This window comes from Bufo gargarizans, chromosome 5 (genome assembly GCF_014858855.1).
Source record: "Bufo gargarizans isolate SCDJY-AF-19 chromosome 5, ASM1485885v1, whole genome shotgun sequence".
Classification (NCBI taxonomy): Eukaryota; Metazoa; Chordata; class Amphibia; order Anura; family Bufonidae; genus Bufo; species Bufo gargarizans.
Window position 1 is genome coordinate 488732292 of NC_058084.1, and position 27793 is coordinate 488760084.

The window sequence follows — 27793 nt, forward strand, 5'->3', positions numbered from 1 at the left end:
GCAGTGATAATAGTGACAGCACTGGTGACAGCAGTGACAATAGTGACAGCACTGGTGACAGCAGTGATAACAGTGACAGCAGTGATAATAGTGACAGCCCTGGTGACAGCAGTGATAATAGTGACAGCAGTGATAATAGTGACAGCACTGGTGACAGCAGTGATAATAGTGACAGCACTGGTGACAGCAGTGATAATAGTGACAGCAGTAATAATAGTGACAGCCCTGGTGACAGCAGTGATAATAGTGACAGCACTGGTGACAGCAGTGATAATAGTGACAGCAGTGACAATAGTGACAGCAGTAATAATAGAAGACCGCCACTCGCAGAAGTAGATGCAATGTTTCTTTTTTATTGCCACCAAGTAGGTGACGCGGTTCGACTCTGTAATCGAGTCTTTGTCAAAGACAGTGTTTGACAAAGACTCAATTACAGAGTTGGAACGCGAGTGACGGTCTTCTCCTTTGTATATTGACGGGACGCCGACCCTAGACACGTGCACCGCGCATGAATAGAGTGGAGTGCCGGCTGTTTCACTTTGTGGTTGTAGCAGTGATAAAAGTGACATCACTGGTGACAGCAGTACTGATCATAGTGACATCAGTAATATTAGTGACATTACTGGTGACAGCAGTGCTAATAATAGTGACAGCAGTAATAATAGTGACAGTCCTGGTGACGTCAGTAGTAATAGTGACAACCCTGGTGACAGCAGTGCTGATAATAGTGACAGCAGTAATAAGTGACAGCCCTGGTAACGTCAGTAGTAATAGTGACAGCCCTGGTGACAGTAGTGCTGATAATAGTGACAGCAGTAGTAATAGTGACAGCCCTGGTGACGTCAGTAGTAATAGTGACAGCCCTGGTGACATCACTGGGGACAGCAGTGCTGATAATAGTGACAGCAGTAATAATAGTGACAGCCCTGGTGACGTCAGTAGTAATAGTGACAGCCCTGGTGACATCACTGGGGACAGCAGTGCTGATAATAGTGACAGCAGTAATAATAGTGACAGCCCTGGTAACGTCAGTAGTAATAGTGACAGCCCTGGTGACAGTAGTGCTGATAATAGTGACAGCAGTAGTAATAGTGACAGCCCTGGTGACGTCAGTAGTAATAGTGACAGCCCTGGTGACATCACTGGGGACAGCAGTGCTGATAACAGCGACAGCCCTAGTGACAGCCCTGGTGACATCACTGGGGACAGCAGTGCTGATAACAGTGACAGTCACGCAGCGAGCAGCAATAGAAGAGATGCGCGAAAACGAGGTTGTGTGACGTCACCGGCTCAGTGTCAGCGCTGGAACCCGGGCCCCGACACCTCTCCGCCCCCGCTCCGGTAAGACTCGCACACCGGCCTCCCCCATCCCCCAGCCGGGCTAGCAGAGCCCCCTCCCCTCCCCCAGCTCTGCAGCATCCTCTTCCTTCCGTCTTCCTTGGATACCTAACGGTAAGGAGCCCTGTCCTCCCCTCATCCCTGGCAGCGGCACACACTGTCACCCTATGGCATATGCGCACGACACACGGACGATAATAACCATGTCGCGACCGGCGGCCACTGCTGTGTGCGGTGCAGCCTGTAAACAACCCCCTCCCCCCGCTAGCGCCGCACGGTGCATCCTGTTTGGGGGGGCGTCTCTATTCTAGACTGGGGCACACCGCGATCACACCGCAGTGGGGGCCTCGCGGGGGACAGGCAGATGTAGCAGAGCTGAGCACCCGGGTTCCAATCTGGGGCTGCATTGTTGATGCGTCGTGATGACTGTCATCCAGGCTTCCCTGCAGTCCTGGGGGAAGCAGAGTCGGATCTCATAACCTCAGCTCTGCTACATCTGCACGGAGGGCACAGGGTGGGCAAGGGGAGGGGGTGGCTGTTGTGCTGACAGAGTAGGATAGTGGTAGTGTGTGAGCCGGAGGTTCTAGCCAGGGACTGGCATCTCACAGCCTCAGGGGTTCACTGTAGTGACATAGTAGTGATATTATCATCATAGGAGTGATATTACAGTTATAGTAGTGATATTATAGTTATAGTAGTGATATTATAGTTATAGTAGTGATATTATAGTCATAGTAGTGATATTATAGTTATAGTAGTGATATTATAGTCATAGTAGTGATATTACAGTTATAGTAGTGATATTATAGTTATAGTAGTGATATTACAGTTATAGTAGTGATATTATAGTCATATTACAGTTATAGTAGTGATATTATCATCATAGTGATATTATACAAGTAATATTATAGTCATAGTGATATTGCAGTTATAGTAGTGATATAGTCATAGTAATGATATTATAGTCATAGTAGTGATATTATAGTTATAGTGGTGATATTATAGTTATAGTAGTGATATTACAGTTATAGTAGTGAATGATATTATAGTCATAGTAGTGATATTACAGTTATAGTAGTGAATGATATTATAGTTATAGTAGTGATATCACTGGTAATTGGTTTTGGCTGGAATACTCCTTTAATAATTCCTTTCATCTGGCACCAGTGACTCCTTTATTGTGGACAGAAATGTATTTTTTTCCGTGTCCGTTTGTTTCTTTTGTTGTTGTTTTTTGTTTGTTTTTGCAGCCTGTATGATGAACCATTCACTTCAATGAGGCCACAAACAAACAAAAATGATACTGTGTCCGTATGTCCGCATGGCCATTCCGCAGACAAATAGAACAAGTCCTATTATTGTCTACTTTACGGACAAGGATAAAACTGTTCTGTTAGGGGCTGGACGTTCCATTCTGCAAAATGAGTAATGCACATGGCCGGTATCCGTGTCTTGCGGATCCGCAATTTGCATACCGCAAAACAACAACAGTCCTGCGCATGAGCCCTTAAAGAGGAGCTGTCCCCTCTCCTGACATGTCTGTTTTAGTAACTACTTGCATTCCCTGTGTAATAACAACTCTGGATCATCTATTCTTATGGATCTAAGTTTTGCTATTCCTTTATTATTCCTACAAGAAATTATGAATGAATTGCCAGCAGTCTGCAGTAAAGGTCCTTGAGTTGGGGGGGTGTCCTGAATGAGTAGTTTCAGACTGTGTAGAGACACGCCCCAACTGGTAACACCCAGCTGTATCTTTATTACAAACTGCTAGCAATTCATTCTTAAAGGGGTTGTCTGGGTTCAGAGCTGAACCCGGACATACCTATGTTTTCACCCAGGCAGCCCCCCTGATTTTGGCATCTCATGCTCCTCTGCGCTCCCTTGCCCTGCGCTAGATCGCTTTTGTTTACAATAACACACTGCTGGGCGGAAGCTTCCTCCCGGCAGTGTGTTTGGTGACGTCACCGGCTCTGACGGGCGAACTTTAGCGCTGCCGTAGCCTTTTTACTGGCTAGGGCAGCGCTAAAGCCGCCCATCAGTGCCGGTGATGTCACCAGGCTTCCTGGCAGCGCCATGGAGAGCCCCGGTACGTCACTGGATCTAAAAAAAACACAGATGCTCAAGTCAGGGGGACTGCCGGGGTGAAAATGGAGGTATGTCTGGGTTCAGCACTGAACACGGACAACCCCTTTAACTTCTAGCAGGAATATTGGGTTATGCCACGATGGATGTAAAAATTTTTAATCAGACATCATATTGTACAATACCTTTCTAACAAAGCTAGAACCAGCCCCGTACCTCACATGGGTCCAGAGATCTCCCCATTCATTGCTCCAATTGCTCTGCTAGATTCTCTTCAGCCTGGCAGCTCGGGGCGTGTCCTTTCTGCTGCAGCTCTCTCCCTGTAACCGCCATAGCTTCTAATAGAACATATGGCTGGTGACAGTTAAAAATTTAAACTGAGCACATGCGACCAGCTCAGTGAGATGAAAAAAAATAAGGAAAAGAACAAACAGCAGGTGGCGCTATACAGATAACTTTTATTGAATAGCTCAGTGGTTATACAAAATTTTTAATCACATGTAATTACAAAAGTATTCAGATCCAGGTGCTGGTTTGGAAAATGTAGAATATGTTTTGTGACACATCCCCTTTATCGCAGATTATCTTACTACAACTGTCGCCTCCCTCTACCCCACATTATATCTCAGGCTCTCACTGGAAACCAGTGCTGAATTATCACTCTTTCTGGATTATCAAATGCCAGACTAAAGGAATATTAATCAATCCCTGATCGGTGTCCACCGCCTGTAGCCTGACCTGTCTTACCGCAGAGGACAACCTACAGAACGTGTACTACAGATCTCGTTCTCTTTCTAGGCTTACAGCAAGCTTTTTCCAGCAATCCAAGATGGCTTCTTCATCCTCGTCTAACCTAGAAGATGAAAGTCTAAAAGGCTGCGAAATCTACGTGCAGAAGTTTAACATCCAGCAAATCTTGAAGGAATGTATCGTGAACCTGTGCATTGCGAAGCCCGATCGCCCCATGAAGTTCCTGAAGGAACATTTCGAGAAACTGGAGAAGGTCAGTAGTCAGGCAGCGATGCTTTATATATGTTGTCAGCCTGTTAAAATAAGACGTTGAAGTGTTAAAGGGGCATTCCCATCCTTAAAGGGGTTCTCCAGGCTTTTTATATAGATGACCTAGGATAACAACTTCTAGCCTGGATGTCATGGCTATAGGTGGTGAGGACCACACTTGTATGGGAGCCGCAGGAACAGCGTAGTACTGACCACCTCCGTCGAGGAGGGTCGAGGAGGGTGGTCCTTCTGAGATACCTCTAAAGGCCATGGACCTCTTTGGGGCAATAAATTTTTTTTATGATTGTATTTTACTCATTTTGGGTTAAAAATCAATTTTTCAGTTGGTCTTTATTAAAAATGTTCAGCCGTTTTTGAGATACAAGGGTTACAAATCTGTCTGTTTGCAGAGTATTACTTCTCAGTCCCGTCAGCTGACAGCTCATGTGAAGGCTTATCTCTGATCTCCTGACCTCATAAACACTCATTATAGCTAAACTCTTAGCAAACTGATAAAAAAAATATGGCTAAAATAAGTGTTTATGATGTCAGGAGATCAGAGATAAGGCTTCACATGAGCTGTCAGCTGACTGGACTGAGAAGTGACACTCTGCAAACAAAATCAAATGGAGTAAACCACGGCACTCAATTGCAATAGTGAAGATTCTTTATTCCACCCGAAATTTTAACAGGGAGCCATCGGCTATAATTTCAACTGCCAGAGCTTATACTGGGGGATGGTGTGTCCTCCAGTATAAGCCCTGGAAGCCGAAGTTATGGCCGCAAACAAGGTCTAGGATAGACCGAAACGTTGGCCAATGGCTCCCTGTTAAAATTTCGGGTGGAATAAAGAATCTTCACTATTGCAATTGAGTGCCGTGGTTTACTCCATTTGCCGACCAATTTGCCTTTATACTCTGCAAACAGACTGATTTTTAACCTTTGTAACTCAAAAATCACTGAACATTTTTACATAATTGTTGGCCTAAAATGAGTAAAATACAATCATAAAAAAAAATTGCGGCAAAGGTGTCCATAGCCTTTAAGTGTTAAAGGAATATTTCACAACGTTCTGAATTTCACTTTGGATCGACATCGGACGTTCACTTTGGAAATGTTGCTCAAGATACACGAGGTTTTCTTTTCTAGTTACGGCTAAACGAGACCCTGAATTCTGCCGATTTCCTCTTTCCCACATTGTGGGAAATCAGATGACATTTAGGGCTAAGCTATTGGGTCCCGTGGTCTATTACCAATGGATTTTGACAGCAGTTTTTAATATGAATGGAGACAAGGGCATGAAATATTCAAAATGGGTGCAAAAGCTGTAAAGAAAACGATCTGCAAAGTTACTGTATTTTTTGGACTATAAGACGCACCTAGGATTTGGAGGAGGAAAATAAGAAAACAAATATTTTCTATCAGAACTCAGAGCAGACCCCCAAATCAGACCCGTATTCTTCATCAGACCTCAGATCAGACCCTCATCAGACCCTAATCCTCATCAGACCCCCAAATTAGACCCCTTTTTCTCCATCAAACCTCAGATCAGACCCCAAAATGAGAGCCATCAGCCTCTCATCAGACCCTCAAGCCTCCATCAGCTTCAGATCAGACCCTCCAGCCCCATCAGCCTCATATCAGACCCCCTAGCCTCCATTAGCCTCAGATCAGACCCCCCAGTCCCCATCAGACTGAGATCAGACCCCCAATCAGACTCAGATTGGTCCCCCCAGCCCCCATCAGCCTCAGATCAGAACCCCCTATCCCCACTCAGGTCAGACCCCCCGCCCCAATCAGCTTCAGATCAGACCCCCCCCCACCCCAATCAGCCTCAGATCAGCCCCCCCCCAGCCCCCATCAGACCTCAGATCAGACCCCCAATGAGATCCTATATAAGCCTGTGATTGGACCCCCTCAGCCCCCATCAGACCTCAGATCAGATGTTTAAAACAAAAAAAGACTTATCTCGGTGGCTCTGGACGGCGTTGCATATCCAGGACTCACTGCTCCATTGTTTCTTCTGAGTCCGCTGTGTATTGTGACCTGACGCACACAACGTCAGGTCATAGTCCACGCCTACGTGCACTGCGTTCTGCCGCTGTGCGCGGTCTGGACACCACAGTGGGACCCAGAAGAAGACCAGGGAAGGTCAGCACAGCTGAACCCACCACATTTTTCTCTTTGTAGTCTATATTGGAGGCGTGGCGATCTCCAAGCAGTCAAGCACACCTGACCAGTTAGTCTGCCCCGGAGGCTGGTTTTAAAGTCAGTATAAAACTGAGTCTGCTTATATAGCACCTACCAGTAGCCATTTGGCTCCAGGAGAAGTATATAGTGGGCTCAGCATGCATGTTGGTACTTGCATCCCTGGATCCGATGAAAGCTGTAATGGCACTGGACGGGGTTAAAAGCAGAGTGTGCCTGGCGTGCATGCTGTACCTGCACTCCCTGGACTTTGTGTGGCTGTCGTGGCCCATAACAGGTAGGAACTAGTGTTAGGGACCACTCATGGAGGCGACCTTGACGTGGTGAGTGGCTTATTACGCTTTGGCCAAAATGTACACCAATGCCTTATTCAACATCCAGCATAGAGGCAGGGCAGAGTGCGATTGCATCTTGTGTTTTTGTGGTCATGTGCAGGAGGCCTAAGGGTACTTTCACACTTGTGGCAGGACGGATCCGACAGGCTGTTCACACTGTCGGATCCGTCCTTCCGCTATTTCGCCGTGCCGCCGCTCTGTCCCCGGCGCAGTACGGCAGTGCGCGGCGAAATTCCGCCGGACTAAAAGTCCTGCATGTCCGACTTTTTAGTCCGACGGCCTCTGACCGCGAACTGCCGTACTGCGCCGGAGCGCCGCCCCCATTATGGTCAATGGGGACAGAGCGGCGGTCCGGCGGCACGGCGAAAAAGCGGAAGGACGGATCCGACAGGGTGAACAGCCTGTCGGATCCATCCTGCCGCAAGTGTGAAAGAACCCTAAAACTTGCTTTTAGTGTCTATGGATATAGTTTAAAAGCACATGACACCACCTGCAGGTCATTATTGAGTACTGCACCTGCTCAATGCAGGTTAAAGCTTTGCGCATTTTCAAAGAGAGATTGGCCGTTTTAATTCCGATTAAGCAGTTTTGGCGTAATGTTTTATATGGTCTACTTATATTTGCATGTAGTTCCCAAAATATGCTGGCATGTTAAAGGGGTTCTCTCGCTTCAGAAAGTGACATTTATCATGTAGAGAAAGTTAATACAAGCCCCTTACAAAAATATTATTAATATCCATATTGCTTCTTTTGCTGGTTTGATTGATTTTTCCATCACATTATACACTGCTGGTTTCCATGGTTACGACCACCTTGCAATCCAGCAGTGGTGGTCGTGCTCGCACACTATAGGAAAAAGCACCAGCCTCTCTGGTGGCCAGGACTGTGGGAGTGCACAAAGGCTGGTGCTTTTTCCTATAGTGGGCAAGCACGGCCACCGCTGCTGGATTGCAAGGTGGTCGTAACCATGGAGATGAGCAGTGTATAATGTGATGGAAAAATGAATCAAACCAGCAAAAGAAGCAATATGGATATTAATCATATTTTTGTAAGGGGCTTGGTATTAACTTTCTCTACATAATAAATGATATTTGCTGAAGAAAGACAACCCCTTTAATTGTCCTTTCATGAAATCCTCACTTAGGGCTCGTTCACACGAACGTGTGATGCCCGTTGCCGTATTGCGGATCCGCAATACATAGGCACAGTTCCATGGCCATTCCGCATCACAGATGCGGACCCATTCATTTCAATGGGTCCGCAAATCCGGAGAAGCGGAACGGAACACTACGGAAGCACAACGGATTGCTTTCTGCGGTTCCGTTCCGTGCTTCCGCACCGCAAAAAGATAGAACTTGCTCTATCTTTTTGCGGAACGGAAGGATCGCGGACCCATTCAAGTGAATGGGTCTGCGATACCCATGCGCCTGCCCCATGGACGGTGCCCGTGCATTGCGGACCGCAATTTGCGGTCCACAGCACGGGCCTCACACGTCCATGTGAACGAGCCCTTACTGTGTGCCTGCAGCGGAACAACAACCTGAGCGCTGATGTGACCGTCTTCATCAATAATTGTCCCAGGAGTAAATAGCAGTGATTGCACACTTCCCCTTTCATGTTTCTTCCTCTTTTTTGGTTTTTGTATGCTTTTGAGCATTCCAATATTGTATCCCGCGGAGGTCAGGGATGTCGTGTGAAAGAGGAAGTGAGCAGGGATTCATGCCAAACAGTGGGAGTGACAAGCCATATAGGAGTCTGTGGCCCTCATTTATGGCATTAAAGGCCATGGACACCACACAAAAAAAATGGATGTGACACGGACGTCACATGGATGTCATCCGTTTTTTCTCCGGACCTCAAAATACATACGGTCGTGTGCATGAGCCCTTAGAGATAGCAGCAGGAGGTTGTACACGGCAGGTGTGTGTGTGGAGGGGAGGAAAGACTCCAAGGAGGCAGCTCATAAACGCGGAGGAAAAGGAAAACGCTTCAGTTTTGTCCCCATTTGTTGTCAATGGGGACAAAACTGAAGGGAACGGAGTGCGCCAGAATGCATTCCGTTTTATTGCGTTTCCGTCACGCAGAAAAAAGAGGTGCAAGCAGCGTTTTTCAATGCGTCCTGGGATGCGGAGCAAGACAGATCCGTCATAACTCACAGTGTACGTCAATGGTGACAAATCCGTTTTCTCGGACACAAAAGTAAACAGATCCGTCCCCCAGTGACTTACAAGTATTGGTATCTAGCAGCTGCTTACCTTTTTCCCCATCTATGGTAATAAGCATGCATGTATGTAAGTGGAGTAAGTGGTATCTGGAAGCTGCTTACCTCTTCTCCCTCCTATGGGAATAAGCATGCATGTATGTAAGTGGAGTAAGTGATATCTGGCAGCTGCTTACCTCTTCTCCCTCCTATGGTAATAAGCATGCATGTATGTAAGTGGAGTAAGTGGTATCTGGAAGCTGCTTACCTCTTCTCCCTCCTATGGTAATAAGCATGCATGTATGTAAGTGGAGTAAGTAATATCTGGCAGCTGCTTACCTCTTCTCCCTCCTATGGTAATAAGCATGCATGTATATAAATGGAGTAAGTAATATCTGGCAGCTGCTTACCTCTTCTCCCTCCTATGGTAATAAGCATGCATGTATGTAAGTGGAGTAAGTGGTATCTGGAAGCTGCTTACCTCTTCTCCCTCCTATGGTAATAAGCATGCATGTATATAAATGGAGTAAGTGGTATCTGGAAGCTGCTTACCTCTTCTCCCTCCTATGGGAATAAGCATGCATGTATGTAAGTGGAGTAAGTGATATCTGGCAGCTGCTTACCTCTTCTCCCTCCTATGGTAATAAGCATGCATGTATGTAAGTGGAGTAAGTGGTATCTGGAAGCTGCTTACCTCTTCTCCCTCCTATGGTAATAAGCATGCATGTATATAAATGGAGTAAGTAATATCTGGCAGCTGCTTACCTCTTCTCCCTCCTATGGTAATAAGCATGCATGTATGTAAGTGGAGTAAGTGGTATCTGGAAGCTGCTTACCTCTTCTCCCTCCTATGGTAATAAGCATGCATGTATGTAAGTGGAGTAAGTGATAACTGGCAGCTGCTTACCTCTTCTCCCTCCTATGGTAATAAGCATGCATGTATGTAAGTGGAGTAAGTGGTATCTGGCAGCTGCTTACCTCTTCTCCCTCCTATGTAATAAGCATGCATGCTATCTAATTTCTCTAGTTAGATATACAGGCAGGAGAATCTAAGACCCTATTAATAATATACTGTGTCAGTAAAGCAGCATAAAGCTTCCATATTGTTGGGGGGTATAGATAAAATATTTAAAAGTCCTAAATCCAGCTGCTGAGCTTGCATAGGAAGGACTGGAAGTAACTGGGTGGTGAAAGCCTCTGGCTTGGCCCTTCCAGTTCAGTTTTCTATGGTATATTCAAGTACCTACCTTTGGGGTGCTTTGGGCACAGTACAGGGGGCCACTTGAGCCCTTCTGTTGGCTGCCGGCTGGATGCATGACGATCCGATGCTGTCTGCATTAATAAATGGTTTGTGTATCAGGTTGTTATTCCCCTGGCTGGCGGTCCTCCTGAATTCAACTGTATTGCCGTCTTTGGAGCGGTATTTTGTGCTGCACAACAGTATTGCTGGCCCCCCATACTTCTGTTGTCCCTGCCTACTTGTGTTGCCCACCTTCTGTTAATTTGGGCCTGCCTACAATATGGCACCTCCTTTAGATTTTTTTTCCAGGGCCACTTTAATCTCCCAGACCGCCCATGCTGGTTGCAACTTCATTCAGAATCTGGGGCAAAAAGTTGCCTTTTCATTACTCTGCTTGGTCCAATAACACATCATCATGTATCCGGGGTTGAATTTATATACATTTACCCTTTGGCTTTTAAATGAGATGACATCACAGTATTAGAATTGGGCTGTAACATGTCTGCCTGGTGCCGTCATTACATTTTCCTTTCCTGTACATGGTGACCGTATGCCTGTGCTATGATATGCTAAGATCAAGGTATCATGGTGTGCATTATCCCTGTACTGTGACATCACTGTGTGTATTATCCCTGTACTGTGACATCACTGTATAATTCCTGTTTAACACCACTGTGTAGATTATGCCTGTACTGTGACATCACTGCATATATTATCCCTCCATTGTGACATCACTGTGTGCATCATCTCTGTACCGTAACATCACTGCATACATTATCCCTCCATTGTGACATCACTGCATACATTATCCCTCCATTGTGACATCACTGCATACATTATCCCTCCATTGTGACATCACTGCATACATTATCCCTCCATTGTGACATCACTGCATACATTATCCCTCCATTGGGACATCACTTCATACATTATCCCTCCATTGTGACATCACTGTGTGCATTATCCTCTTGAATTTGGGAAATCCGAAATACTCATTGGGGGTTATTTATCATGCACCCTTATGCCAGTTTTTATGTAAAAAAAAAAGACACAAGGCTCGTTGAGTGACTTTTTAAATGCCCATGCGCCCAAATGTAGGCGCACTCTGCGTTTTTACACTGTCCTCGCCACTGTGGTGAGGCGTGGGCTGGGTTGGGGCGTGGCGGTGGCAGGACCATTAGCCCCTACAAATTCCGTATCATTTACGCAAGGATCCTGGCGTAAATGACGATTGAAATCTGCTGCGGTCAGGGGCTGGAGTCAATTGAAATCTAGGAGCACGGACTTCTGGAGCATGCCCCTCATTTATGTTAAAAATGAGGCGCATCCTCTGGCAGCGCAGGGGGTATCAAAGACTGACGCAAAACGCCAGTCTTTGATAAATGACCCCCATATTTTTTTTCACGTTCTGAACTTGCTGCTGAAAGTGGTCATGGTTGGGCCCCAGGTTTTGCTGTGGCGCCATTAATCTTTAGAGAGTAAAATTTGCCTCGCAGGATGAAAATGAAAACTGTTATTGCTTATTATGCAATGTCATATATCTGTCACTACTTTATTAGAAATGTCGTCTGCTTCTTGTAGTACCACCTTCCACCATCGCTAATGGAAAATATTCTCCATAGATTCTAAGGCAACAGCGCCCCCCCATCCCTTACATGAGATGTTTTTTTCAGACTAAACAATATTTGAAGTGTAATTGTCTAGTAAATATGCCCTCATCAGTAACAAATTAAAAACTTAAAGTGCACCTGCCAGCAGGAACAACCTTATTAAACCAGACATACTGCCTGGTAGAGGTGATCCTGCTGATTACAGCGATACCTGTCTTGTGAAAATCGGTTGCGGCGTTCCCGAGAAAAAAAGACTTCTATTCTTTATACAAGTGAGGGCTACAGTGCACTGAGGGGCGGGGCCTGTCCCTCAGGGTGCCTCAGATTTCCAGTGCTGGCCACACCCCTTGATGCACTGAAGTCCTCTTTTTCGTAATAAATAAATGTCTTTTTTTCTCAGGAACGCCTCAACCAATTTTCACAAGACAGGCATCATTTTAGTCAGCAGGATCAACCCCACTAGGCAGTATGCCTGGTTTTATGAGTTTGATCCTGCTGGTATGTGCCCTTTAAATCAACAAGTTAGTTGGGGGGTTTTTGTAAATTTTTGGTGAGATGCTGTAATTGCAGCAAAATACAGGAGAAAAAAATGCTATTCTTATCAGGATTTTATCCTGCCCCACGCTCATTTTCTAAATGACCCCAATTAAAATAAAATGAAATCTAAATGCAGAAGACGATAAGTTTGTATAGAATTCCGCCCACAGTATACCGGGATCTGCAGAGTGAACTGAGGACTCCTGGGCATCGGACCAACATGGGTAGGACTTGTGATGAGGGGAAGGCAGGTGACTCAGTGAATGGGGTGTTTGTCACCACCCTCCAGTTTCATCCCACATTCAGATATAAACCTGCGTTATTGAAGCAGGACGGTCCGCCGGGGCTGTGGGTAAGACGTCTGGTTCGAATGTCAATAGACTGAGGGCTGGAGTCCTGGGCGGCGCCGGCAGTGCACGGGTACAGACGTCATAAATGCTTATCTCTAAGGGTACGGCCACACGGTCAGGTTTCTGCATGGAAGCCAAAATCAGGAGTGGAAGGATAAAGGACAGATACAGGTCTTTTTAATTCACTCCTGGTTTTAGATTCCAAACCTGACCTTGCGGATGTACCCCAAGGATGCAATAAATGGATTTTTAAGTGCCTTTGGCTAGGTTCACATCTGCCCTTTAAAGGGAACCTGTCACCTGGATTTTGGGCATAGAGCTAAGGACATGGGCTGGTAGATGACCGCTAGCCCATCCGCAATATTCAGTCCCTATAGCTCTGTGTGCTTTTTATTGTGTAAAAAAAAAACAATTTTATATATATGTAAATGAGACAAGTAAGAAGCCCAAGGAGCTGTTACTAACGTTTCCGGAGCGCAGCCACGCCCACTGTGAAGGAGCCCAGCACCGCCCCGCATCCTCCGAATATCCTCCTTGCTCCCCGACGTCACAAAGCTAGAGCGCCGTAATCTAGCGCATGCGCAGTGTCGGCATAGTGTTCTTTCCCTGTGCTGGCATCAGCCTCAGGGAATGAACTGCGCATGCGTTAGCTCGCACATTGCGAGATTACGGCGCTCTAGCTTTGTGACGTCGGGGAGCAAGGAGGATATTCGGAGGATGCGGGGCGGTGCTGGGCTCCTTCACAGTGGGCGTGGCTGCGCTCCGGAAACGTTAGTAACAGCTCCTTGGGCTTCTTACTTGCCTCAATTACATATCTATAAAATTGTTTTTTTTGACACAATAAAAGCACACGGAGCTATAGGGACTGGATATTGCAGATGTGCTAGCAGCCCATGTCCTCAGCTCTATACACAAAATCCTGGTGACAGGTTCCCTTTTAAGGGCCTTCAACGAAAAATACTGATGCCTGCCGTAGCTGTTGGTGAAACATAAATTGCAAAAGGGAATGGAGCTGAGCTGCAGTACCCCGGCATGGCCAGTAGAAGACATACAAAGCAGCCTGCCTCCAGCTCCAGTATAGTTTCCGGCTCCTGCATATGAATGGGAGCTGAGCTGCAGTACCCCAGTATGACCACTAGAAGGCATACAAAGCTGTCTGCCTCTAGCTCCAGCAGTTTCCAGCTCCTGCATATGAATGGAAGCTGAGCTGTAGTAACCCGGCATGGCCACTAGATGGCATACGGAGCTGTCTGCCTCCAGCTCCAGTACAGTTTCTGGCTGCTGCATATGAATGGGAGCTGAGCTGTAGTAACCCGGCATGGCCACTAGATGGCATATGGTGCTGTCTGCCTCCAGATCCAGTACAGTTTGGGGCTCTTGCATAGGAATTGGAGCTGAGCTGCAGTACCTGGTCATGGCCACTAGATGGCAGACAAAGCTTTCTGCCTCCAGCTCCAGTATAGTTTCCGGCGCAGCAGTAGCCCGATACAGGTGATGGGTTTGGGTTCTGGGAGTTGGACCCCCATCGATCTGATATTGATGACCTATCCTCTGGATAGCTCCTCATTATCGGGAGCCCGGAGGACCCCTTTAATGTAGACAGGCCTTGGAGATATTCTGTTATTTTCCATAACGTCTAAGCTTGTCTGTAGCCCCCCCCACCCCCCTCCACCTTCTACCACCCCAGAAATGACATCGTGTGCCCCCGAGGTGTAAGTGGCCAGGATTTGGAGCTATTTAAAATGATCCGTGCAATAGAGAGCATGAGTTGGAGAAGTGGCCGGTCGTCATGGTAACGTAAGAATAGCGAGCTGTTTACTGTAGAAATATTCCGCACCCGGGTCTACGCGCCACAGTACGCCTCCTAACTGATGTCTGGAGAGCCGGTCGTGCACAAGGACCCGTCCTCTCCGCAAGTCCTCTAACGCCACAGGGCTTATGGGAGACCAGGATGTCTTCTGAAGATACCAGCCCTGGAGATATCCAGCGTGACCAAGGACTTCATGGGTGGAAGATGTCCCCGAGCGAGACTCCACTGATACATAAGCTCTCAGTGATGCCACTGCTCTTGGTTTAGGGTGCTTGGGCTCGAGCGGTCGCTGAATCACATGGTAAACCCAACTTTATTTTATTTTATTTTTTTACTGTGCATCATATTTTTTGCCCGCTTCTTGTATACTGTGGTTGTCAGCTGGGTGACGTGTTTACAGTCTGCTCTGGATGGTCTGTGGTGGTCTGTCCTGAAAGGAACATCTACGGAGAAGTTTCTGAAAGAGTAGGACGTGTCTTTGTGGCCACTTTACACGCGTGGTTTACTTGCTCTTTTACGTTGTTAGGTTTATATTGTTGTTTGTGACTGATATTGCTGGGAAATTTAAAGGTGTTAGTATAGTAAAAAAAAACTTATACTCAACCCTTTCCTTTTGCTGCTGGCACTCCGTCCTCCCCGGCAGGCAGGAATTGTGGGTCTGACTACACATGACCGCTGCAGCCAGTCACTGGCCTCAGCAGTCTCATGCCATGTGCCGCTGAGCCGTGACATCATGGTTGAAGCGGCAGGGAGGATGGAAGTGGAGGTGCTGAACGTAGGGAATTTGGGAAAATGAGTATCAATCATTTTTATTATTCTAATAGCATCCCTAATGCAGACATCCCCTTTAAGGGTATTTATTTTATAATGAAAAGTGACGGCAGTTTCTCAGAAAACTCTGTGTATTAATTGCTGGCGGCTTTCAAGATCTCTGCTTGGTGTCATTTAATAGGAACCTCCATAGTTTGCCTCCAGGGGTCATGTCACAGGTTGAGGGCTGGACTACACTGTGACTTATTGTAGCACTACTGATTGTTAACTATTGAGTGACAGCTGCGGTCTAGAAGATTTCATAAAACATATTGTAGTCCTTTGGGTTGCCGCTGTAGCTCGATAGTTAAAGGGGTTGTCCAAAAAATATTCAGCATTTTTCAAAACAGCTCCTGGAGCTGAATACTTTTGTAATTGCATGTGGTTAAAAATGTACTATTAGCCAGTGAGCTATTTAATGACGTCGACATGCTGTTTTTTCTTCTCCTTATTCTTCTGTCCACTTTGCTGAGGTGGTCGCACATGCTCAGTTGCATCCGTTAATTGCCACCAGCCATATCTACTGTTGCTGTGACAGTTAGGCCTCATGCACATGGCCGTTGGTCGGCCGTTCCGTGCATTGGGGAACGCAATTTGCTGTCCCCAATGCACAGGCAACATCCATGCCGCTGCCGCAGACGGGTCCAGACCCATTCAACTTGAATGGGTCCGTGATCAGTCCACACCTCAAAAAAATAGAACATGTTCTATTTTTTTTGGCGGTGTGGAGGCACGGAGAGAAACCCCACGGAAGCACTCCGAAGTGCTTCCGTGCCTCTGTTCCCGCACCGGACTTTCTGGATTGTGAACCCCAAATATGTGAATGGGTCCGCATCCGTAAGGTAGGGTGCACAGAGAGAGAGATCTGCAGCAGAAAGGACATGCCCTCTGAACTGTGTTAGGGAGATGGCTGCAGCAGAAAGGACACACCCCTGAGCTGTGATAGGGAGAGAGCTGCAGCAGAAGGGACACACCCCTGAGCTGTTATAGAGAGAGAGCTGCAGCAGGAAGGACACTCCCCTTGAGCTGTCAGCTTGATATAAATCTAGCAGAGCAATCAATGTTGAGATCTCCGGATCCATGTGGGGTACAGGGCTGGTTCTAGCTTTGTTGTTTGACTTTGTGACTTTTTAACCTTTATATACTAAAAGGGATCTCCCAAGGAGAACCATCTCTCTAGCGCCACCTTGTGGAAGTGGCTCCCTATGAGTCAAGATCAGGCTTTCCAACAAGCCTTGAGATTTGACATGGAAATGTAGCCAAGTCAGATTTCCATCTGTAGGCAGCTGTTTCGGGGAGCTTGTCCCTCATCAGTACGGAGTAGATTCTGGCGGGCTCAGTGCGATGCCTTGGAAGCGGCTTAGGCAGGGTGATGAGTCTCCTTATAGAGACCAGTCCTGTGCGGAGACTTACTGGAAGTAGTCCGTGGTCTGGAGACTTATTGGCAATGCTCCATTACAAAAGAATATGCAAAAAAGTGTCTCCCAAGGAAGAGAACCACCTTGCCAGCGCCACCTCTTGGAAGTGGCTCCCTGTGAGGGGCAAGCACCCCTTTTGAATAACCAAATCCCCGCTTGTTCCCATTATAGCCAATGGGGTCCTGCAGGCCCCTCGGCTCTATCCAGAGAACTCCAGCAAGCAGTTTCGGCAGAGATTCGTATACGACACACATATGCTCCTGTACGTTTTCTTTCTCACCCCATTGCTGTATTCACAGCTACACTGCTGGATATTACTGTATAATGTCCCCCGTGCTGCTGCTGTTTATGAAGGTGTGAGGGAGAGAGCTGGATCTTCTCGGCTCCTCCCTGTGTGATGTGTATTAGGAGACATTGTAGCAGCTAATCCACACTCCTCCTGGGGCTGCAGAGGGGAAAACTGGTGAAAAGTGCAGAAAACAAGCCATTTAATGGACAGATTTAGTGTTACCCCTCATGTACACATTCTGTCGGTGCAAGACCTGCAGGTCATACAGGGGTGTCGTCTGCTGGGGACCCCCCTTTTGGAGAGAGATCAGAGAGCAGTGACTCTTGCTCTGGCAGACTCGGACCGTCCATGCTTTACAGGTTGCCATGTAATACTACATGCCTGAGAAATAATCAGGCGACTGCGGAGGATTATACCAGTGCCTCTCATCTTAAAGGGGTTGTCTGGTTTCATGCTATTGATGACCTCTCCTCAGGAGAGGTCATCAATATCTGATCAGTGGGGGGTCCGACTCCTGACGCCTCCACACAGCTTCAAGTGAATGGGATGAACATAGGGGGTGCCAGGGGTGCAGATCTGATATTGGTGGCCCATCCCAAGGATAGGTCATCAATATAATGAAACCGGACAACTCCGTTAAAGGGCATCTGCCCCTATGACACTGGATGACCTGTTACATGTGCGCTTGGCAGCTGAAGGCATCTGTGTTGGTCCCATGTTCCTATGTGCCCGCATTGCTGAGAAAAATGATGTTTTAATATATGCAAATGAGCCTTTAAGAGCAACGGAGGCATTGCCATTGCACCTAGAGGCTCTGCTCTCCCTGCAACTGCCGCGTCCTCTGTACTTTAAATGACAGGACCAGGCAGTGAAAACGTCATCACACCTGGCTCTGTCAATCACAGTGCAAAGGGAGCGGCAGTTGCAGAGAAAGCAGAGCCTCTAGGTGTAATGGTAACGCCCCCGTTGCTCCTAGAGGCTCATTTGCATATATTAAAACCTAATTCTTCTCAGCAATGCCTTCAGTTGCCTTCAGATGCCTTCAGTTGCTAAGTGCTCATGTAACAGCCGGTGTCATAGGTACAAAACTGATGCCCTTTAAAGGGGTTGTTTGTGACGAGTCAACCCCTTTAAGCTGTCCTCAACTACAAGGTTCAGCAGGTCTCCTGATGATTTCAGTACAGACGGAGCAGCAGAGGTGGAGGGGATTGCACGCGACTTCTCTGCTTGACCACGCCGGGCCAGCAGCAGTATTTGATAAAATATGCTTTGATTGCGATTTCCAAGATCATTTTCCGCCAGGTTTCATTTTTCCCCGTTTCTCTCATTTTCGCGGTCACGTCGGGTATCAATTTTTTAATAACTGCGGGCAGATCTGAGGAAAGTCTTTCAACATTGTATTACATCTATGAGCAGAAATTGCTTTGACATTTACCCAGGAAATATGAGTGCGTAATCGTATTACTCGGATCTGGACTGACTCACTTGAGCCTCACAGATAAACGCTCCATCCAGTGCCTAGAGGCAACGTGATCCGCCTGCCGTATCCTCAAGCCGGGGGTGGGCTACGGAGAACGCAGGCTTCATTATATGGGGTGCGTGCCGGGAATTAATAATAGTATTATTATGTCCTCCTAAAATATAAAGGACAATCATCCCCAAAAATATTAGGATCCTGCTCTCCGTTGTTTTTGGTTTTCTGTTTCTGGGATAATACTGTATATCGCTAGGATATGCCGTAGGCGGGGGTCCGACTAATGTGACCTCAGTCACCCTGGTGCCTATCACCGTGGTCACCACCCTGGCACCTATATATGCCGTCAGGTGGGTCTGACTAATGTGACCTCAAATAGCCTGGTGCCTATCACCGTGGTCACCACCCTGGCACCTATATATGCCATCAGGTGGGTCTGACTAATGTGACCTCAGTCACCCTGGTGCCTATCACCGTGGTCACCACCCTGGCACCTATATATGCCGTCAGGGAGGTCCGACTAATGTGACCTCAGTCACCCTGGTGCCTATCACTGTGGTCACCACCCTGGCACCTATATATGCCATCAGGGGGGGTCAGACTAATGTGACCTTAATCACCCTGGTGCCAATCACCATGGCCACCACCCTGGCACCTATATATGCAGTCAGGAAGGTCCAACTAATGTGACCTCAATCACCCCGGTGCCTATCACTTTGGTCACCACCCTGGCACCTATATATGCCATCAGGGGGGTCCGACTAATGTGACCTTAATCACCCTGGTTCCTATAACCGTGGCCACCAACCTGGCACCTATATATGCAGTCAGGTGGGTCCGACTAATGTGACCTCAGTCACCCTGGTGCCTATCACTTTGGTCACTAACCTGGCACCTATATATGTCGCCAGGGAGGTCCGGCTAATGTGACCTCAATCCGCCTGGTGCCTATCACTGTGGTCACCACCCTGGCACCTACTGTATATATGCCGTCAGGGAGGTCCGGCTAATGTGACCTCAGTCACCTTGATGCCCATCACCTTGTCCACCCCCCTGGCACCGATCATCTCCACTTAGATTATTTTTAATAGACCAGCATTGTGCCTGTTCAACAAAGGGTTTCACAAAGGTGTAGTCCCCAAACTCTTAAAGGGGTTTTCCAGTTTGCATCTACCTCCTTTAAAATAATCCCTTATGAAGTTAGCTGGGTGTTGTTAGGGGCAGGTATAGGGGAGGCTTTTTTTTTTAGATTTTTCTTATAATACAAATATCAGATGTTGGAAATAGCATACCGTCTTTGTTTAGTGGTTCTTTTATTTGAGCGAAATTGGTGTTCTGTCATTCTGTGTCCACTAGAGGCACTGTTGGGCTGTAGTATTGCTGGGACGAATATCCCAAAGTCCTAGCTTTCTATGGACCAAACACTATGGACCGAAGCTTATCCCAGCACGCCCTTGGAACCTGATGAGAATGAGCCCCTGCCCATCCCCTCGCCATCCATTCTCCATCTTCCATAGATATGTATTGTCATAGTGTATGCTGAAGAGGGGCTGTCACCTCCCCCGACGTGTTTGTTTTAGTACATAATTGTATTCCACCTGGAATGACCATTCGGAAGCTTTATTCTCATGACTCTGTGTTGTGCCGTTCCTCTATTATTCCTGCAGGAATTTTATGAAAACTGTCAGCCACTGTTGGTGTCCGTCATGTCATGGATCCGGCTCTCCGTTGCTAGGATATGCCGTCAGCGGAGGTCCGACTAATGTGACCTCAATCCCCTTGACGCACATCACCGTGGTCACCACCCTGATCACCTCCACTTAGATATTTTTTATTATTATTATAGACCTTGTTATGTGATCGGAGTGTTACCGGTTGGGGTGTGTCCCTCCACAATCACTATCCAATCAGTGCTGGGGTTACACCCAAAAGTACTTTTCATAAACTTCTAGCAGGAATAATGGAAGAATGGCACAACATAGCATCATAAGAATAGATGCTCCAGAATGGTTATTACATGGGGAATGCAAACATTTACTAAGACATGGAAGGAGAGGTGACCGGTCCCCTTTAAGGCTGCAACTCCTGCGCCCCTCAAGGTTTTGAACTGAACTTAGATCACTATAGGGTTCTATTGGTGCTATTCACGTAGGTGCAGGTCCCAGGGGTGAGACCCATCGCTATCAGACATTTACGGCATATCCTGTGGAGGTTGGGAATATCCCATATTATATTATATATATATATATTCTAATAATACGATGTATATTGATGAGATGTAGATTATAGTATTACAGCGCTGTCGTTCTGTCTTTACAGGAAGAATGCAAACAGATATTGGCTCAGCAGAAGTCAAACTCCCAGTCCGACTCTCACGATGATGAAATCTCTCCACCGCCACCGAACCCTGTGGTTAAAGCCCGGCGCAGAAGAGGGGGGGTCAGCGCCGAGGTGTACACTGAAGAGGATGCCGTGTCCTATGTCAGAAAGGTAATGTCTATAGCAAGAGTGCTTTGGAGTAAGGGTACTTTCACACTAGCGTTTTTCTTTTCCGGCATAGAGTTCCGTCACAGGGGCTCAATACCAGAAAAGAACTGGCATATCCCTATGCATTCTGAATGGAGAGTAATCCGTTCAGTTTGCATCAGGATGTCTTCAGTTCAGTCGTTTTGACTGATCAGGCAAAAGATAAAACCGTAGCATGCTACGGTTTTATCTCCGGCCAAAAAAACTGAACACTTGCCTGAATGCCGGCATTTTTCTCCATAGGAATGTATTCCGGCATTCAAAATACCGGAATGCCGGATCCGTCCTTCCGGTCTGCGCATTCGCAGACCGGTAAAAAATGTGAAAAAAGATAGAAGACGGATCCGTTCTTGCAATGCATTTGTGAGACGGATCCGCATCCGGATGCATCTCACAAATGCTTTCAGTCACATCCAGATCGGCGGATCCGGCGGGCAGTTCCGACTGCCGCAAGTGTGAAAATAGCCTAAGAGATCGAGGATTTTCTCTTTCTATGTGTAAGGGAATCTGTCAGGAGTTTTGACCATGCTAAACTGCTGACGGCTCTAGGTAGGGGCTGGGGTAAGCAGTACAAATACAGGGGCACATTTCTTAAGACCTGCGTTTTAGACACTGGTCTTAATAAAGGCCCTGCGCTGGCAGTGGTTCAGGCAAAATTAGGAACAGGCGCCGGCCTGTCCATAACTTCGGCGTATCCAGCGCCAGTTCTAAATGTAAGACCGCTTCCTAACTGTCTTACATTTAGACCATTTTCTATGCCTAAAACAGGCGTAGAGAATGATGAATGAGACAGTCCTACCAGCCTGCCCACGCCATGCCCACAATTTTAGACCTGGCGTGAGCAGGGCGAAGTCGCAGATAGCAGCGCAACGGTTAGTGCCTAATTTAGGCATATTTCAGTTTAGTAACTGACCCCCACACTTTTTGTGGTGCTTTTATCATCAGACTATGAAGTTTTCTTCTACTAGATTTTGTCCTGCAAGTGTCCAGGAGGCGGAGCTTCACTGTGAAGTGCTCTCTGCATTTGTGTGCTTTCCAGCCCCTCCCTTCTGCTCTGAGTGACAGCAGTATCATCCAACCAGGAGACCACTTTGGCTGTCACTCAGAGGGGAGGGGCTGTGAAGCAGCTCAATTCACAGAGCGCTTCACAGTGAAGCTCCGCCCCCCGGGCATAGTTTTTAGGATCACTGGTTGCAGTCATTAAATGCAATCCTTCATTGTTCTCTTTCACAGGATGAAAAGGTACTCATGACAGGTAAGGCTACTTTCACACCAGCACTTTATCTTTCCGCTATTAACAATAGCGGGGGGGGGGGGGGACGCTTCCGTTTTCTTCCCCATTTATTGTCAATGGGGACAAAACTGAACTGAATGGAGCGGAGTGCACCAGAATGCATTCCATTCCGTTTGGCTGCGTCCCGATCGCGGACAGAATAACAATGCAAGCAGCGTTTTTCTGTCCGCTATGTGGTGCGGAGCAAGATGACTCACAATATAAGTCAATGGGGACGGATCCGTTTTCTATTGTGTCATGGCTATTTTAAATATAATACAACCGGATCCATTTATAACGGATGCATACGGTTGCATTATCGTGACAGAAGCGTTTTTGCTGATCCATGACGCTGGTGTAGAAGTAGCCTTCAATGCCGTTGTCTGAGCTCCGGTAACACACCACACCCCAGGACGGATTTTCATCCTCTGAAAACCTTATTTTAAACTTCCGTTCAGTGACTATAATGCACGGCGTTCTCTCCATTCACTGCTATCGGATATGTGAAAATAGCCGAGCAAGATCACTCAGCTGTTTATGGAAGTACCATAGCAGTGAATGGTGAAATTCAGGGCCCTATTCTTGAGATAAGAGCGGCCTCCAGAGGTGGCACCCTCGCCTATCGGACATTTATGGCATATTCTATCAATATCCCATAGATGTCCCTTTAAAGAGGTTGTCCCATTTGGACAACTCAATTTTTAGGCTTGCTATACACTTCAAAGTGCCACCAACTTTTCAAAGTTTATCAAAAGTTGTGATCGGTGGGGGTCTGAGCGCTGAGATCCCTAGTACAAAGAGGGAGAAGAACTTGCATATCGCTCTCTCTCCTCGCTGCAGGAGACACGCCCAGTAGGAGACTATGGACCCGTCTCGATTCCATCCTCTTCAGTGAGGAGAGAGAGAGCTGGATATGTGTGTGCTTCTCTTTTTTAAAATTTCTTTGTCCACCTTACTGAGGGGGACGCACATGCTCAGTTATATCCTTGAATTGCCACCAGCTGCAGCAGAAAGGACACGCCCCCTGAGCTGCAGCAGAAAGGACACACCCCCTGAGCTGCAGCAGAAAGGACATGCCCCCTGAGCTGCCAGCTTGAAATAAAGCTAGCAGAGGTTTGAATGGGGAGACCTCTGAATACATGTGAGGTACAGGGCAGGGCTATATGAGGTCTGATTTTCATTTTTTACATTAATCAGGCGATGAACCCTTGCCAACTCAGACTCTGCCCTGGTGTTCAAACGCATATTGATGGGTCTATCCCAACTCGCAAGCGACAAAAGAACTTAAAGGGTCACTAACTTTTCACAAAACTTTTTATATGTCATAGAGACACATCAAAAGTTGTGATCGGGGGGGGAGTCTGAGTGCCGATAGCCCCCACGATCTCTAGAATGAGGGGAGAGAAGTATGCAAACACTGTAGCACTCTCCCCTCGCTGCATGATCACGATTTGTCCTCTGCAAAAACACGTGTTTCTCTCCCCTCGCTCTAGGGATTGGTGCTGGGGTCTCAGCCCCCAGATCTCCACCGATCACAACTTTTGATATGTCTCCGTGACTTATCAAAAGTTTTGTAAAAAGTTAGTTACACTTTAAATAGCTGTTGGCCTCCCCATACACCTTCCTCGGCCGAGCATGCATGTGTTTTAAATGATGCAAGAACAACATGATCGGCCTATTGGGCTTCTTTCCAATGCTGCTGAAAGTGGGGATTTGAGGGCCCTCATTCTTGGTTGGGGGTCACAACGTCACAACCTCACTTAACTTATTTTTATGATTTGTTTGATTCACGAGTCATAAACGATTTTCCGCTGCGAAATTGCTTGCAGAAAATCGTCATCAACAACAAAATCTGCACGTGACTTGACACTGGCATTTTTAGGCCTCATGCACACGACCGTTTTTCGGGTCCGCATCCGAGCCGCAGTTTTTGGTGCTTGGGTGCGGACCCATTCACTTTAGTGGGGCCACAAAAGATGCGGACAGCACTCCGTGTGCTGTCCGCATCTATTGCTCCGTTCCGAAGCCCCGCAAAAAAAATATAGCATGTCCTATTCTTGTCCGTTTTGCGGACAAGAATAGGCATGTCTACAATGGGCTGCCCGTTCTGTTTCCGCAAATTGCACACGGGCGGTTTCCGTTTTTTGCAGATCCGCCGTTTGTGGACCGCAAAAAACAGAATGGTCATGTGTATGAGGCCTAAAATAGATATCCTTTCATTATAGTGGTATCTTTTTTGCAATATTGTTTCTTTTTTTTCTTTCTTTTTGGTTCAGTGGTTGTTCAGTGGACTCTGAGATTAGATTAACATCTTCACATTCCTCAGATATTGTTACAGCACAGAAATACATTCAGCAGCCTAAGGGCTCATGCACACGAACGTGTGATGGTCGGGCCCATATTATACGGGGTACCGGCCATTTGTGCTCCCCATCCTTCAATGGGTCCGTAATCTGGAAGGTCCGGTGCAAAACGGAGGCACGGAGTGCTTCCGTGGGGTTTCTGTCTGTGCCTCTGCACTGCAAAAAAGTATTTTTTTGCAGTGCGGACCGCCGGATGTGGATTGCGGACCCCATTCATGTGACTTGGTCCTGCGTCCACATACCGCGGCTCTGCGGTCGGTGCCTGTGCATTCTAGACCACAGTTTGCGGTCCGCAGCACGGGCCTGGCCGGCACATGTTTGTCTGCATGAGCCCTAATATCTACATTTGCCGAGCCTTTTAGCTTCTCGCCCCTAAAGATACCTTCAGTTTATTTCACCACAGGAGGATCCATAATCCAGGAACGCCTCAGTCTCTGTATATGAGCAAAATAACTTGATTCCGTTCCTTTAACCCAACATAGGAAGCAATACCATTTCCCACAGCTGTAAAGGAGGGCCATTCCTCTGGCCTTTGGCGCATTTAAGGTGGAAAATGCCTGTGGAAGGACCCCTTTAAGAGCTGCTTAACCTCTGTCACTGCCGAGCAATCTTTTAATCACCCCAGGATATTGCTTTTGTCTACAGAGGAAGGATGCATACTTTCTCAGACAGTGAGAATTGTTGGATGTCGGATGATTCTCGTGCACGTTGGCATAGAACTTGTCGCCCCCAGGGCAGGTAGGAATTAAGGACAGGTGGCGACGGATTGAAGTATTCAAGTAAAAACAAGTCAGGTATCTCTGGACATATCTTTGCACCAGACCTTTGGGTTATCTCTCTGTATTGGAAAGGGAATTAATTTTAATACATCTGTCACTAAGGATTTGTCACTGACCGCCGGGTAGGATCCCTTGTAGACCTAAACTGAATGCCAGGTCTGGTACTCTTTCTCCTTATGGAGTGAGGAGTCTTATAGGCCAGGTAATGTTCCTCTGGATCTCTGGGAAAAAAATATATGCAAATTAGCCCTCTTTTTGAAAGAGAGCTTATTAGTATTTTTTACCAGATCTGGAGCAATTGGATGGAAGCAATATGGTAGAAATGTGGTGGGCTGAACACCCATCAATGGGATATGGGGTGGAAAGAGCAGGGTAGGATAGGGGTGGAAAGAGCAGGGTAGGATCCCTTGTAGGCCTAAACTGAATTCCAGGTCTGAAACTCTTTCTCCTTATGGAGCGAGGATTTTTATAGGCAAGGTAATGTTCCTCTGGATCTCTGGGAAAAAATATATGCAAATTGTCCCTCTTTCTTCTTTTTGTAAGAGAGCTCATTTGCATTTTTTACCAGGTCTAGAGCAACTAGATGGAAGCAATATGGTAGAAATGTGGTGGACTGAACGCCGATCAATGGAGATCCATTAATCCATCTGTCACTGACCGCCCAGCACATGTTTGGGTAGGGGTGGAAAGAGCAGGGTAGGATCCCTTGTAGACCTAAACTGAATCCCAGGTCTGGTACTCTTTCTCCTTATAGGTTGAGGAGTCTTATAGGCAAGGTAAAGCTCCTCTGGGTCTCTGGGAAAAAAGATATGCAAATTGTCCCACTTTCCTTTTTTTTTTGAAAGAGAGCTAGTTTGCATTCTTTACCAGATCTGGAGCTCCTGGATGGAAGCAATATGGTAGAAATGTGGGTTCCATGTCCAAAGAAGGGGTGATCACACATACGCAAGCGCCTTTCATTACATGGCAATTGTGCAGTGTTGTGTCTCTGATGGGCCGAAATTACCAAGGAAATTGATGGACAAAAGCTTGATTCCCATTGCAGGTGCCCTTGGCATCCATGTCTTCACTGAAAGAGGGCTAATACAAAAGGGAGACCATCATGTAAACCTGTAAGAGGTCGTCTCATTTCAGGCGTGTGGACATTACGGAGGGTGGTCTCCCAACAAGGAGCCCAGAGCTCAAAACCCCTTATCATTATTACTTTATATTGGGTATTGTGTTATGATGCTCCATTGTGTTATGCAGGGCCGGAGGGAATGGGGCATGATACGAGGGTCCTGACCTTGATGTTCTGTGACTCACTGTGTCATGTCTGACCCCCTGGAAATTTCCTTTAGGCTGGGGCTACACGGTCACACGTGTGGCATGGTCGGAGATCACAGTGTTGTGCTGTGCGGTTATGTTCGGAAGTCTCCATGGCCCTTCAGTTGATTGAAATCCAAACCTGCAGGATTTCTTGCCACTGTCAGGTCTTGACCCCATTCACTTTCACTAGCTGCAATGCCGTGCTCCTACGATGCGATCTTTGACCGTGCGATGGGTCTCATGTAGCCCAGGCCTAAATGTAATGTAATTATCATTCGTTACCTTTACAAGCAGGTGTATTCGGATAATCTTTTAAAGGGGTCTTGTGGGAGTCCAGAACTGATAGCCTCGTTAGGATCTGATTGGTTGCGGTCTGACTTCCGGCACCCCACCAATTAGATGTTTGATGGTGCACTGGTGAGCACGTTGACCTCTTCCTAAGCCAATGATTGGTCACATGCAGGGGCAAACACAGATCTCATAGGGCCCCATAGCAAAATTTAGTATGGGCCCCCTTCACCTAGTTTCCCAGTGTACGTGCATCAGTCACTCCCAGGCAATGCAGAACATTCCCAGTGCTCCAGATTTCTGACAATTTTTTTTTTTTATATATTTTTTTTAATCAAGTGGAAAAAAAGTTGAATTAAATACTAATAGGAATGAAAAAAATTATCATTTTAGATTGGAAAACGTGCTATAGGTGCTTTAGATATATGGCGATCATTATGAACACCATATTATTCAATGTATTTATACCAGAAAACTGGAAAAAATGCGTTGAACTCCTGCTTCTCTTGTATTACAAAGCTAGCTGGCTGCCTACAGCCACCACTAGGGGGAG

The 27793-nt window shown here is 46.9% G+C and overlaps 1 protein-coding gene across 2 annotated transcripts in view; it reads left to right on the forward strand.

Moving 5' to 3' along the window:
- Positions 1-1184: 1184 nt before the first annotated feature.
- PRKAR1B (protein kinase cAMP-dependent type I regulatory subunit beta) overlaps positions 1185-27793 on the forward strand; it is a 152719-nt gene continuing 126110 nt past the window's right edge. The window contains exons 1-3 of one of the 2 annotated variants that reach the window (XM_044293110.1): positions 1185-1341; positions 4222-4426; positions 21023-21193. In XM_044293110.1, the coding sequence (XP_044149045.1) occupies positions 4253-4426; positions 21023-21193 (345 nt within the window). In that variant the 5' untranslated portion in view covers positions 1185-1341; positions 4222-4252. Of the gene's footprint in view, positions 1453-4221; positions 4427-21022; positions 21194-27793 lie in introns of both variants that reach the window. The other variant, XM_044293111.1, reaches the window with a different exon arrangement.